General features: G+C 43.9%; 1 protein-coding gene across 3 annotated transcripts in view; it reads left to right on the plus strand.

Moving 5' to 3' along the window:
- The window catches only part of LOC109622889 (ras-GEF domain-containing family member 1B), a 190,224-nt gene that overhangs the window by 95,132 nt on the left and 79,546 nt on the right, over nucleotides 1-15,546 (plus strand). For all 3 annotated transcript variants that reach the window (XM_029858616.2, XM_029858621.2, XM_062851442.1), the window contains exons 6-9: nucleotides 2,464-2,587; nucleotides 2,706-2,981; nucleotides 8,016-8,159; nucleotides 14,774-15,072. In XM_029858616.2, the coding sequence (XP_029714476.2) occupies nucleotides 2,464-2,587; nucleotides 2,706-2,981; nucleotides 8,016-8,159; nucleotides 14,774-15,072 (843 nt within the window). The remainder of the gene's footprint in view (nucleotides 1-2,463; nucleotides 2,588-2,705; nucleotides 2,982-8,015; nucleotides 8,160-14,773; nucleotides 15,073-15,546) is intronic.

Genomic DNA, 15,546 nt, shown 5'->3' on the forward strand with positions numbered 1-15,546 from the left:
CTAGGCAGAGGAAGCTGTCAATTAATAACTGTGGAAGGTAATAGAACACTTAACTTAGAAACAATCTTCGTTCCAATGTGAACGTAGCGCCAAGAAGAAGAAATTCTGAGAGACTTTGAGAGGCATCCCTGGAGCAACAGCACAAGAAATTTCCTAGGTGATCGAAAGAAACCCGAGAAAAATCTAGGGCGAAGCTTTAAAAAAATTATTAGTTATCCTCTTGGAAAAAATACAGGAGAAAGTTTACAAGAAATCCCGTGAGGAATTGTAAAAACAGGACCTATGTGGAAAACCTTTGGAACAAATCCCGGGAAGAACTCTTGCACAAAATTCGTGAATAACTTCTCAAAAAAATCCTCGGAATAACTGCTGTAGAAACACAAAGAGAAATCCCGGGAAGAACTCCATATTTTTTTTGTGGAATGATTCGCACCATAAATGTTTGCTTCCCATTTTTTTTTTCTTTAATCCTTAACCTCGAAACAGCCGCGAGTACTTCGGCTTCCGAAACTAACATAGTATTAGGGCAGTAATAAATTGTAAAATGTAAAATCGATGTAAAAACAAATGATTTCGGCTCAGTTTTGCCCATGTGGCGCCAGAGCCTTCCAAATAAACGAATAAGTAAAACAATGGATTCGCAAAAAAAGCATTTAAGAGGCATCCCGAGAGAAACTTTAAGAGGAATGCCGTGACTACCAGAATGTAGAGTGACTAGAAGGGAGCGTGGCGACAATGTCAAAATTGGAACCGCGATCATCTGTCAAATCCATACAAATTCCCGTTCCAAACGAGTTGGAGACCTGTCAAAATAGAAACATGACGCAACTCTCCCTTCCAGTCACTCTACCAGAATGGTTACTTTTGTTGACTGTCAATCCGATACAGCCGACAGAATTGTATTTTCAAACCAGTGCTAAAAGAATGTATGTACCTAACAGAGCAGCAGAAATCATAACTCCAAACATTATGTAGTTGGTTTCAACTAATGCGAGCAGTTGAAATAAACTAATATTCCAATTGTGCCCAATTCAATCTGATATTTCGAATGAGTGTAATCAGTATTATAGGGGAAGTTGGGGTAACATGCACCCTCTAAGTAAAGGTGGTCAAATAACTAAGATAAGGATGATTTTATGGGTGTCTTTCATTTTAAAAGATAGTTTACGCCTTTGACTAATGGACGCCAACTTTTGGCCCGCGTGTTATCAAATTTACTGAATCAAATAAACAATTCAAAAAAGTGTTACGTTTTAAATGCTGAAAAACTGTTGGAGGCAAAACGCACCTTGAGGTGGAGCAAAACGACCTCTGGCATTTCCCGATTTAAAGTCTATTGAAATACCATGCGCCTCCATCCAACTGTTTACGGCAGCAATGGAAGGTGTAGGAGGCAAATAGGGTAACGGTCGAATTTTGGACCCCTAGAGGACATAAGTTTGAATTCAAGTCAAAACCCAACAGATTCAGAGGATATTACACATAATGATGATGTTAGTATACTCGTAAAAGCCTCCACTGTCCATTAAAAATACCCACAACGTCATTTCTGGCTGAAAATTTGATGAAAATAACTGATTTTTGCAGCATCAGTTTTCTCTGTTGTGCTCTCAAGTATGTATTTTGGACATCCGGCGTTTAAACCCGTTTGAAACTATTTTTGAAGAATCTGCCACATTAATATGATGGAACACATCCTAATTACTGGATTGACAAAGACTAATTAGACGAACTTTGCGAATTTAATGCGCTAGATTGATAAAAGTTTTTGTTTACATCTCCAAGTTTCCTCAGCACCGCAATCTCTTTTTGTAAGCATGTTGCGGCACGAATGACGAGATTGACAAAAAATAATTTCAAGGCAAATATTGATTTTTCCAGTGAGGAAATGATTGCTGCTCCTGCCGAGCAATCTAATTTAGCGAATGATCCTAAAAAATGCGTCATCTCTTCATCAAATCTGTATAAGTTGTGATAATACGACCCAGGGGGTCCAAAATATATGGGGGTCCAAATTATATTGGTTACCCTAGTAGTTAATAGATTGGTTCCATACTAGCAGCGCGCAATCACTTAAATTATGTGCGCTTCAAATTAGACAATCTTTCCAAAAGTGGAAAATATTAGTTTTTCACGCTATTCAGTTGAATATTCTAGTCATTCTTGGGCTTGGTCGGCTTACTTAACGTCTAGTTTGCTTGCATAGGAAGCAAACTTTTTTATATAACGAAATAACGTGAGGGCGTTTTGCCCCGGGGTGCGTATTGCCTCAGGAAAAAAATGAAATTCCGGTTAATGCTAACTTAAATTGCATTTAGGCTACACTAAAAAACTAATTATTTTTCTCAGTGTAGCCTAAGTGCAAATTTTCAACAAATCACGTATTGTTTCATAACATTTTGCCAAAAAAACTCATGACTGTATACAGTGTAAAACTAATTTAAGATGCCGTCTCTTCCACAGATGCGCAGACACCAAATTAGCCGATGTGGTATCTGATCTACTTTGTGCCTTGTTAGCCCGGCTAACTGAACTCGAAAAACACGAAGAGGAACTCAAAAGCTATCAATCAACTGTTGACAATAAGGTAGGTCTCTGATCTGCGTCGGGGTCAACCGCCTCGGTCAAACTGACCATGCTCTTTTATTGTTTTTGCTAATGAACTACATATCATATTTCGACCCCCGGGTCGCTCCGTTCCACAGACTGAATCAATAACGTGGCCAAACGCTTCGCAATTAGCACAAGTTTTATGCAGAATTGAGCGCAATTTAGCGAAACACGTCGGACCAGAGGAGTTTGTCCAGTGCAGTGCCAATCTGTTGAAGGATCCCAACCGGGAGGACTTCACGCCCAAACCAGTCGGTTTCTGCAGCCCATCCGGCGGCACGTCGTTGGATGCCAAGAAAACGTGCAATTTAGAGAGCTACCTGGAGTGGTCCGCCCGGCTGCGGATGCTCGTGGCCAGTGAAATCCTGAAGGTAAGTCTCTTGAAATGTAAATAAATACTACATTTTGTTATCGTTGTTTTCAATTTGCTTTATTTTTTCAACACTTCAAAAATGAAAGGCATTTATTACCAAAAAACATCGATTCAAACTCAATTATAATTTCAAATTTTCAAATTTACCTAAATTAAATACATTACATATATGCTATAACATCTTTAACCTAAATCTTTTTTATGTTTGGGTTACCACTGTCCATCTTGGTCGCTCACAAGTAGTAGGCGAAAGCTAATAGCTATTCCACACCGAACAGAACGAGTTGATGATTCGCTACTGATTACTGGCAGATTCTATGGCGGTGGGCCTTGACCTAAGCTTGGCTTTCTATATCAATACTGTGCTGCACTGACGAAATCGCTTATTGCTCCGATGCCTTGATCTCCCGTGCCTACATTCTCCTCGCTATTCGTGTGGTTGTCAAAGTGCTACTTCCATCTTTCAATCACCTCACATCGGTCCAGCACGTACTCCAGCAGTTCTCTAGAGAAGACACAACCTCAACTCATCTGGCATCGCTGCCTCGAGATTCTGCGCGTATGCTGAGGGCGACATTTGGTTTCTTCAGTCGGTCTAGGTTGTACCGTATCAATCGCTAGTACATAGGAAGTTTTGGCCGCAGTTCACTAGCGTGATCAGCTTTTTCTTTCTTCTCGCTCATTCTCTTTGATAAACAAAAAAGAGCGAGATAAAAGAGGGGGCAAAATGTCCTCTCTTTCATCTTTATTTTTCTCATGTTTATTTACGAGAGTGAGCGAGAAAAAAGAAAAAGCTGCGCACGCTAGAGCCGCAATTTGAGCATCAGGTCTTGACTATTTAGCGTCTTGGCGTCGATAATGTCGTAGAAGTTTCGTTTATCCGTGGCCAATTTGCAATTCCCTCTGCTGAGATGATCTCCATGTGCGCACGAATAGCCATGTTCCAAGCAGCAATGAAATCCATGAGTTGTAGGCCATTTTTGTCCATCAGCTGCTGGGGTGCTGAGCTATCCAATCGTCGATCTGCTCCTGTCCTACCTGAGCGTTTAGGTCTCATGACGTCGTGGGTTGGAGCGATCGTGCTCGCGTTCCAGCTGCGCGTAGAATGCCTCCTTGTCTTCTTCAGTGCTTCTGGAGTGAGAGATGTGCACGTTAATTATTCTAAAGTTGAGTAATCGGCTGCTGAACCTCAACCTATACAATACATTCATTCTTTCTTCAAACAGCCACGAACCGATCATGCATCTCTGTATATCGCCCATCAAGATGAAAGCTGTTCCCAGCTCGCATGTGTTCCCGCCCCTTTGGTAGATGGTATTGAAACAGTATTTGACTCCAGGAGTTATTCGTGCCGTCCCTGACGGGGACGTGCCCAAGCCCCAAGCTGCTGATCATGTCAACGGCAGCTTCTGGGGTAGGCACTCAAGGCCTCTTCCGACTCCCGGGTCCCAGGCCGTTTCGGATGGTGGTGTTTTCGGTGGGGTGGGTCCTAGAAAAATGGATTAGAATTACCTTTTAACAAATTTATTATCTCCTGAGTGGCGTCGAACAGCTTGAGGTGGTGTACTGCACCGGTACACGTGTCATGTCTGATTCCGGTCGTGTCGCCAGTGGAGCACCGGACGGTTGTAATAGGTGGTCGAAAGGAGCTCGTCCACGCAACTGTCGGCGTCCAGATAGCGGCCAATATAAGCGTCCTCGAAGGCTTTCAGGCGTGTTGGCAGCAGGTACACCGCACACCGTACAGCCGTAGGTCTGAGTCTCTCAGCAGGATTGGCGAGAAGTTGGAAGAAGGACCGAGGGCTGGCGGACCACGTGGGTTTCACGATGCTGTCCCAAGCGGATGTGCCTGTCACTGACCGGCGGATGATAGCGTCTAGCCGTATGAACGAGGGGCGGAGAAACACTTGGTCACAACCCTCGGTCTTCAGCTTCGGGCGGGTTCGCCATCCAATGCTTGGAAATACGGACGGGCATTGTTGGATTCGGCGGGATGCCATCGCAGGGTAGTTGTAGCTTGCGGACCGGCTAGGACCGCCGCGGGTTGTAGTAGAGGTGGTGCATGCCGTCACCAGCACGTCATCGCGGTGCTAAGTATTTTCAAGTACCTGGACTCGTGATGAATAGCCGGGGGAAATGACGGCACTGATGCACAATGGGAATAAATACCTCTTCCACAACTTGATAGACGTGCAAATAAGCATTCATACACCTCGAAAACGTGGTGAATGATACTTGGTAAACCAACACTTCTTTTCTTCAGGGCAAGCCACCAAAAACTGATCTCGATCATCCGGCGTGCCCCATTTCGCAGCCCATCGCTCGATATTCTCTCCGAGACTTCCTAGATTCTCCGTGCTTCCACCAACATCACCGCCCACTTCAGACGGTTAGCGAAAATCACCACCCTGTCCGCGCGTATTGGCGCAAAGTTTCGCACGTTGGGTCGACACTCACGATGCTTCTTCTTCTTCTGTATGGCTCTACGTTCCCACTGCAACTTGGCCTGCCTTTCTCCAACTTTGAGCACTTCCACAGTTATTAATTGGAGGGCTTTCTTTGCCAGCCATTGCATGAATTAGTATATTGTGAGGCAAGCACAATGATACACTATGGTCTGGGAGTCGAGAAAATTTTCCCGACCGGAACGGGAATCGTACCCGCCGTCTCCAGATTGGCAATCCAAAGCCTTAACCACTAGGCTAACTTGAGACCCCTCTCATTTAAAATGATCGTTGACACGCTACCTATACAGGGGGTGGCCAAAATGTTTGGGATAGGCAACTTTTTTTTCTCTCACAAAAAAGTTCAAAACGCTGTAACTTTTCAAAAATTCTCAAATTTTGACTGTTTGTTTACCTACTATATGTGCATCATTGGTACAATTTTGAGCTCGATTGGTTAATCTTCCACGCAGCTAGAATCGTTCTCATAAAACACTATTTTTAGACAACTTATTTTTGAACTGCCATATCTCGGAAACCAGTGAACCGAATTTAATGAACTTTTGAACGTTCATCAACAGTACATTGAGCTTCTCATGTCATTAAAGCATAGGAACTTCTTAAACGTTGAAAAAAGTAATCATGGATTGAAACTTTTTGGATCTTTCTTGAAAAAAATATATTTTTTTTACATCAATGTCATTAAATTTTAGTGTTGATATCCAAAGATTTTCTGCTTCTGTTCTCAAGATATCTCTGATAAGATATATTAGAGCCTATTTGGATTGAAAGAATAACACATTTAGTAATTTTTGTATGATATAGTCAATTTGACTTATTTTCCTCTATATATATGGGTAAAAATGTCAAACCGGTATAACGTGACATACATCGTGAGAAAATATTACATTTTATAACGAAAAATCTTGCGTGCCATACAAAAATATTTGAGTTTTGATACAAAAAATCTTACAAGAGGGGAAGGGAGTGTCGAAAAATCGTGAAAATCCCCTTACGTAATAAATGGACAGTCCATTATTTAGTATCACATCAAATTCAAGATAAAACTGAATCAACAATATTTCTCCATCCTCGGTCACGCCCGATGCTCGCCAAGTCACGATCCACCAAATCCGCCCATCGTGCTCTTTGCGCTCCACGATTTCTTGTGCCAATTGGATCAGTCGCGAGCACAAACTTTTCTGGGTTGTTATCCGGCATTCTTGCAACATGCCCTGCCTATCGTATCCTTCCGGATTTGGCCAACTTCTGGATCACGGGTTCGCCGTAAAGTGCAGCGAGCTCGTGGTTCATCCTTCTCCGCCACACACCGTTCTCCTGCACACCGCCGGAGATCGTCCTTGGCCCGCACCGCTCAAACACTTCGAGTGCTTGCAGGTCTTCCTCGAGCATGGTCTATGTCTCGTGTCCGTAGAGGACCACCGGTCTTATCAGTCTCTTGTATCTACATGGTGTACTTGGTGCGTGGATGAATCTTTTTTGACCGCAACTTCTTGTGGAGCCCATAGCAGACACGACTTCCACTGATGATACGCCTTCGCATTTCGTAGCATTGCTGTCAGTCGTCAGTAACGATCCGAGATAGACGAATTTCTCCAACACCTCGAAGGTATCCCCGTCGATCGTCACATTACTGCCTAGACGGACCTGGTCGTGTTCGGTTCCACCTGCCAGCATGTACTTTGTTTTGGACGCATTCACCAACAGTCCGACCTTTGCTGCTTCGCGTTTCAGGCGAGTGTACAGTTCTTAATGGGGTTCTGGCGATAACGTCCATGTCATCCGCAAAGCACACAAATTGACCGGATGTTGTGGAAATCGTACCCCGGCTGTTGAGCCCGGCTCGTCACACTCACCTTCCAGAGCGATAGTGAAGAGTAGGTATGAGAGTCCGTCAATCAGTCCAGTGAACTGGACATCCGAAACTCTTACGCAGTTTTGCAATCGTTGCTTTAATCAGGAGGGGGGGGGGTCTAGGGTGACCAAACTTTGGTCTACGTGGTTTATGAACAGTCCCATGCTATTCATCTTAATGATCCTTTTCAAACCCCAAATCATGGATTATTTTGTACAAACTGTATCACGGTGGCTGTACAGTTTATGACTGATTTGGCTGTACTGGACGAGGCCAAATCGAGCTCAGCCTAATCCGGAAACGGTTCTTCTAAGTTCTGCGTATGCAAAGGCGACATCAGGTCGCTCTGGGTTGTATTTACCGAACCGTGAAAATTGGTGTTTCAAGCACACACAATTAGGATTGTGAAAATATCAACTGAATCTTTTTTTTTTCGATTTGAATCGACATCCCGCATTCATAACCATCAACTCCCAAAACACTTGTTTGAAAATTTCGTTTCATTGGTGGAAGCCGACAGAATTTTGCCTCGAAGCGCAAGCACACATATTTCGGCGTATTCTATAGCAGCAAAATTAATTTTCCGGTGAACAAATAGTCTAATTAAGTCGCATAGAACAGCTCATGCACTTTGCATCCATCTTCCCTTGTGGGAGCTCTCAACATGTGTTCAATTTCGCTACCCCTTTCATTTCTACCAATTCATTTCCAGTGCCAAAACATACAGGACCGCAACAACACGGTGGAGCTGTGGAGCGGAGCGGCCCAGTACTGCCTCCTGGTGGGCAACTATAACAGCGCGACGGCCATCCTGGAATCGCTGGATATGCCGCCCATCGCCCGATTACAAATCACGGTAAAATATTGCTATAAAAATTAAATTAATGTTACCACCCACGTACACCACAGCGCACAGCCTAGCGCCACTGAACAGGGCAATAACGGAGTCAAATGAATGAAAACCGGCAGCAGCATGATTTCCCCGGGTGGTGGCAACGTATAGGGAAACATGGTAAATTCACTAAAAACGTAGAGGAATGCTGTAGGTACGTAGAAAAATGCCTGATGTAGCCATCCCCTAGTCCCCAGTGGATGCAACATAGTTATTAATTATGCACGAATCGTGCCAGGAGGTTACTACTGAGCACTGAAGCTTATAACAGTTGAGTATTTATAGCAGTTGTACAACAGACTAAATAATTTACAGTTTGGAACAAAGAGAATGTTGAATCACCCAAGAAGTGTGGAAAATATCGTTCGGAAAGCTGATTACACCTATCACGACAAACAAAGCTGACAAAATATTCGTTGGAACTTTCATTACCATATCATCATCAATTTTCATTGGCAATCAAACTTATTATAAATATATTATTTCCATTGCAATACCCAACATTTCATATCTTATCGTGTGATGTCCATATCAAACACGTTTACCTATGTTTGATCGCTCTGACGTTCATACATGCAACACGTGTTTGATGAACACATTGAGATTTGAATTGTGAAAAGATATCCACGTGCTCTGGTGGGAATCAAACCCACCTTTCTCAATTGAAGCTGGACTGGCGCTTCTTTCCTCCAAGCTACAGAACCACTTGACCATCTGCGTCCCCTGAAGGCACAGAAAACTGAGCTCGATTCCAGTAATGCACATGGATTGTTCCTTTTCACAATCCAAATCTTTTTCGGATGGAATTAGATGAATATCTACACGTCTCTGTTGAGTGAAATGTGAATGAATGTCAGAGCGAGAGAGGATTTTATTTTCGAAAATTGTCGTGAGCTTCGGGCAGTATCTAGCGATTGGTGGTCATGTGAATCGATCCCACGATCATAATTCAAATCTCAATTTGTTCATCAAACACATGTTTCTGTTGCGTGTATGAATGTCAAAGTAATCAAACGTTGTAAATTCCATGTGGCTTGGTTAGCCTTTAGGCTTTAGAAACAAAAATTGAGAAATTGATACGTTTACCAATAATGAAATTGCATCATTGTGTAGTGTTCCTGGAAGAGCCCGTAGTTGCTGCTCCAACTGAAATCCTTTTAAAATTGAACCACAGACAAACAGACGTAACTCTTAGAGAAAATTCATCAAAAGTTTTTTTGCCCGGTGGGTGTCTTTTCCATGAGCACACTGCCACCTGTTGGTAGAACCGCGCGAGACACTGTCGGCTATGATAAATTTCGATTTGACGTTTGTCTAACACGCACACTATTACACAAATCGCCTGTAAATTTTCGTTTGTATCTTTCAACAACGTGTACACTAGCAAACGTCAAAGCGAACGAACACTAGCGCCTCTGGTGGCAGGATGGCGGAAATCAAATGGAATTTGAATTGATCGTTTAATGCATGTGCCATGTAGTTTTGAGAGGTGTTACGTCTGTTTGTCTGTGATTAAACTATGCGCATATTCATTCATGGCTAAGTTACCTAATTATTTCTAGGGGTTGGGCATGCATATCAAGAATAAAGAAGCATACACTCGTTTTAGCCGAAAGTTATAATAAGGTACACCGGGGCAAGTTGAAACGGGTGGGGTAAGATGAAACAGCGGGTTAACATGATGTTATCTCATGATGGTAAACTGTTTGAATGCCATAGCGCATAGTTTCTGATTCAAACAATCTTTTGGAGAAGGATGAATTTCCAAATTGTATTGAAATCTATTTCAAAACTTCGCGTTTCATCTTGCCCCACCCGTTTCAACTTGCCCCGGTGTACCTTATTTACCTGATCGAAGCCGTTGGGGAGATGATTACCGGCCCAAGTGTACATAATATTTGAACAAAGTCGTGGAAAACATTCATAGATATAGAAAGCTTCTATTGATATATCAATTTAAGTCTGTGGAAATTTTTTGAACTAGGGAATCGCGCCACTTGGGCGGTGGCTTCTATATTCGTCTGTTTTCCACTATAACTCAGTCAAATTTGAACCAATTGACACAACTTTTGGAATGTGGTGAGATAGGTATAGTATCTACCCAAGTACAACATTTCAAGTCAATTGGTTCAAAATTGACTGTGTTATAGTGGAGAACAGACGAATGTAGAAGCCACCGCCCAAGTGGCGCGATACCCTACCTGCTTGAGATCAAGGACCGAATATCCTTCAAGCAAAGATGTTTATTCTGGATAGGACTGGGAATGGATCATTGAAGCCGACTTTTCCGCTACTCACCGCATCAAAACAAAAGCGCCACCGTATATGGACGGTAACACAGTGACAGCAGTCGAGTTACGTCAAACACACAAGGCTACGGTGGCGCTATCTGTTCATTTCATAGCGGCTGTTTTAGTTATTTTAGTGATCCATTACGCACGCAGCGTGGTCTCTGGGTTGGATCGAAAATCCGTTCGTTTGTAGGTTATTTCTTGTGGCGCGTTAGTGTTCCCATCCTAGAGCATAAATATAGGGTAAAAGCACTAGACTTCGCCACTGCTCTTGTCTTCACCCCCACCATGCAAATTCCCTTTTTTTATGTATGAAGTGGCGAAGATTTGAGCAGAATTTTGAGGGGCGAAGTCTAGTTTTTTTTACCCTACTTGTTCAAGCCGGTGGGTACCGGAAAAGTCGCCACTGTCAGGACGCAAACCACTAACAGCATTGTGTTAGCAAAGCCTTTTGAACACACAAGTGGATTACTCATTGTGCACTCACTCATTCTCAAATGACGATTGCACCATATGCTAACCATGCACTCTTCAAGTGCTTGTCAATAAATCATTGCACCCTGCTGAGTACATTGTACTCAGCAGACCCAAATAAACAGAAATCTCAAATTACAGACCTCCACTGTCGCTAGGAGAAACTACCTAAATTGTGCTATGCAGATGTTGCATATAATTATAGTAAATAAGCCTCATATATCGAACGCCGTTGATTGGTCCGATCGATGCTAGGCACCTTCTTCTTCAGAAAGCCTATCATAGTATTTGTTTGTTGAATTCTAAAGTTAAGCTAGCGATAAGTTGAAATGAAATAAACGAGGGGAGAGTGAACCTGAATAGTGCGCATCTCAAACAGGTTTGATCTTTTGATTAGACTTATCAGAAATTGATCATTCCTCTCACTATACCTGAATTAGGAACTGTTACTGCGTGTACCACGATTTGACCTACTGAAGAGTAACTCTATCAGCTAGCACACAGAAGAAGTTGCTGACGGGCCTCCACCCGCTTTGAGTTAGCCGGAGGCCACTTTCCAACTGTGAGCTCTGATCCAACCCAGTTGACCGACGCCACGCTACCAGGATCTGACCCCGCTAGTTCGTGAAACGGCTTCCCCATTCCACGGCCCAGGCATTAAAGTCAACCGCTATTACCACCGGCCTTCGCCCTGTTAGCACGATCGTCATACAGTCTAGCATCTGCGTGATCTGCTCGATCGGCCACCGCGGGGGCGCATAACAGCTACAGAAGATGACCCCGTTTACTTTGGCGACCACGAAGCCCTCATAGGTAGTAGACACCAGCTCCTGGACGGGGTAATTTGTTCACTGCGGCTTTCTTGAAGGCAGGGTACCTTGGACCACCCATTGGGTACCTGTTGTTCACGGATTTCCCAGTACAAATCAGACAAATGGTTGAACTCGTGCAGCCTTGTGCCTTATGACCTTCGGCGTCGGATCTCCCACATAGTTTGCTCCTGTCAGGGCCTTTGCAGTTTTATGACTTTTATCCTGGTTCCAGATACCTGAAGCAAACCTCCGGTGGCTCGTGCAAGGTCAGATGACATACGCACCAGCCTACCTTGATGCTCCCTAATTTTACGTCAGCTACAGATAGTTTAACCAAGGCTATCTGTGTCCCTGCCGATCCCTTCCGTAGCCGATCGACTGCGAAGGCCACATGCACGTCGTACTGTTGCCGTAGTGCCGTGACGAGCTCTTCCGCATCGGTGACCTCGTCTAGGTTTTTCACCTTCAGAGTTGCCTCTGCTGTGAAAGCCAAGAACCTCTTCCGTCAAAAATTTTGTAGGCGGCGCGCTTTAGCTCTAGGTCCTGATGTAGGTCCTAGAGTCTAGGATCATCTCACCCGTCTGATACTGCGCACGTCGTCGGCTTCCAGATCCACGAGCTTGGCGGCGCTTTGCATCGCCTTCCTTCAAGACGTCCGAGTACTTAAATGGTTCGGTCCTAATGACGAGCGCGTCGCCTTTCTCGCGCTTGGCACCTACTTTTTTACGCCTTCTTGGTATGGCGTCCCAGTTCTCCTCGACCTGCGGTTTTTTCTCCTTCCTCTTCCGCACGACTTTCGTCCAAGAGGGGTCCTCCCCTTGGTTCATCATACTCTGTAGTTGTCGCAACCCCCGCTGTTAGGCCCTCCTGGGGTCCGACTTCCCGGCATTACTGCCGACCTTCGGGGCTAGTATTCTCCTAGCCTTGCGGGCACCGCCAGACAGCTCCTCACCTAACGGCTGCCTCATCCGCTTCTGCGAGTCGCATACGCCACAGCTTTTGGACTTCCTGCGAAAGCGAAGGCCTTCGTCTAGGTAGACTTCATAGCCATTACTATCGCCGGTTTCGCCGCTGCTGCAGTCCTCACGAGTCTCACGTGATCCTGCTTGGCATCGTCCATCGACTTACGAAGTCGCAACCGAGCCGTTTTCAGATACATTTAGATACTTATGTTGGATCTTGACAAACTGCTGCTCAGCCACCTCGATCACGGATCGCCCTTTTGGTTGCACGAGAAAAGAGGTCCATCACGCCAGAGCCCTGCATTAACGCGGTAAAGGACGAAATACTGTGGGAGGTGCCTACCAGAGATGCCAGATATACAGATTTTTGACCTTTTATACAGACAAGATGCAGAGTACAGAAATATACAGATATTGAAAATGTGCTTCAGATAAGCTAAAACTGGAAGTTATACTCAATTAATTCAATGAAAAATTTATTAGTTGCTGCTTAAACTTTGAAAAATTTATGAAATTTTTTGCATTTGCTCTCATGTCTAAGAAAAAATAAATACCATTAAAAATTAAAAACCGTCAAAAACAACTACAGTTTATTTAGTTTCTATTGAAATCTAGGTCTCTCGGTGTCTGCTATACGATCGTTAACGATCGAGCATCTTTTTCACCCCATCGATAACTCATCCCTCGGTACGGGTCGTTTGACACCTAGAATTGGGGTTAGTAGTCTTATTCTTAGTCGGCGACCACGCGGCTGACTCGCAAGCGGGAGGGTTCGTCAGGCGCCGGGACTGTAATTACTGCTGCTCCACTAGTGTCGCCCCGCCATACCGTAGTACTAATGGACGATGAGGCAACACTAGTCAGAAGCTTGCGCTTACAGGTATCGCTGAGCTATTAAGCATCATCCGAAACAGTGCCACTATAGCTGTGGAGGATCTCTTGCAGGAAATAATCAACGTGGCTACCTCGAGGTAAGCTTATAGATCACACCACACCACCTCCGAAGTAATATTGTTTACTCAAATCACCGCCAACTGCTTCGACTTTCGGTTGTTTACAACCATCACAGCCGTTTTGTGGTGAGCCAATTCCAGTTTCCTGCAGCTCCTCTACTTCTGCAAAACTTTCGTTTTGGGGGGGGGTTTGGTTTGTGGGCTTTCTTTCTCTTTTAAGTTCTCTCTAAGAAATGTACCAAAGACCAGATCGTAGGCCACTTCAGGCTCAGCTACAACATATTTTAATTCCAAAACATTTGCGATGTTCAGCATTTATTCATGCTTGTTAATAAATAAACGGATACATGAACAGCATCCGATAATCTACTGTGGTTTCCAAAATATCATCAAAATGAAAATGTCAGAAACAATGAAGCTTGACTATTGTTGTACGTACATCCTCTGAACTGTATTATTGTTCCAAATATAGCAAGTTAAACCCATCCGAAGCATCCAGCAGCATAATGCATAGAGTAGTCTGTACACTGTACATCCACTCATTAAAATAGGAGCAGACAGCGGTCCACGGAACTGCGCTTCCAGTGACACATTTCCAATTTCAGTTGCTGTTCACCGTTGTGAGTGACTAATGACCCTGCAATGAACGCTTCACCGGTTTCAACGACACCTGAAGTGCACTATCGCTTATCGTCCATCCGGTTCATGAAGCTGGATTTCCAAAGCCAAGCCAAACAGGATCTTCTCCATCGTCGATAGCCGTCAAGTGATTCGGGCGGGCTAAACCGACCGGGAGCGCATCGTATAGATCTAAGCTGTGCTACTGTGGGATTTTTTCAATGTACTGTAAAATTCATTACGCTTCTAGCCCAACAGAGCATGGTTGTTATTACCCACTATAGTTGTGGAATCACTACACAAAACCCCCAACCGTGGTAGTCTGACGCGCTGGCTGGCTGGTTGTGCTGTGTGGCTGGTGGCGTTAATTAATTTTATCTTCATGGTGTAGTTGCGTTGTCTCTCAAGTTGATCTTGTTCTGCTTTCTATCCCTTTTCCCTGCTCTCTTTACAATTCGCTTTTCACAGTGGAGTAAGCTTTCGACGACAACGAGTCAACAATTGGACTGTATGCAGCGTCACGCGGAAGGCTGTGGAAATTTATGGAGCAAACAAACGGAGACTGCCGGCTCCACCGGTGGCAGCAACGGTGCGGACAAAAAGCGAAAACCTCCGTCGACGTCAGCCACCGCCGCCGCCGCATCATCATCATCGTCATCGTCGGCATCCTTCGTCTCCAGACCAAAGCCCACCGAATGGGTAGTCGTTCCGGTTTTTGTGGACATCGTCAAACTCGCTTTGAAATCCAGGGAAGACTGCTGTGTTAGGTAGGTACATTGGCGGTTCTAGAGATTTCGCAAAAATAGGGTAATAAATAATAAAGTCCTGGCAGAACAGCGTGACAGGATGATCCTTTTTTAGTGTCTAAACCTAGGTGACCTGCCACGAGATTTGGTTTCAGCACAAGCGATATAACTTTGCGTAGAAGGGTTCTTGCTTTTAACAAGGAGAAAATCCTTGTCAATTTAAATTGCAAATATGTATTTACTTAAAAGAACGATTTGACAATAATTTATCAAAAAACGCTCAGGGGTGACAAGGGAATATTTCTGTTAATCTAGGTACGTTATCAATTTGTTTTTTTTTTTTCTTTTTTTGTTTCCGCTATGCAAATCTATGCAAAACGGTTCAATTGAGTAGTTAAATCCAAAATTGTTTAAGATCCTTTATAAACTCTCGCGAATATATTATATTATGTAGACCTCAAGATATACAAATTAGCATAGTCAACAGATTGTTGT

This window comes from Aedes albopictus, chromosome 2 (assembly GCF_035046485.1).
Source record: "Aedes albopictus strain Foshan chromosome 2, AalbF5, whole genome shotgun sequence".
NCBI lineage: Eukaryota > Metazoa > Arthropoda > Insecta > Diptera > Culicidae > Aedes > Aedes albopictus.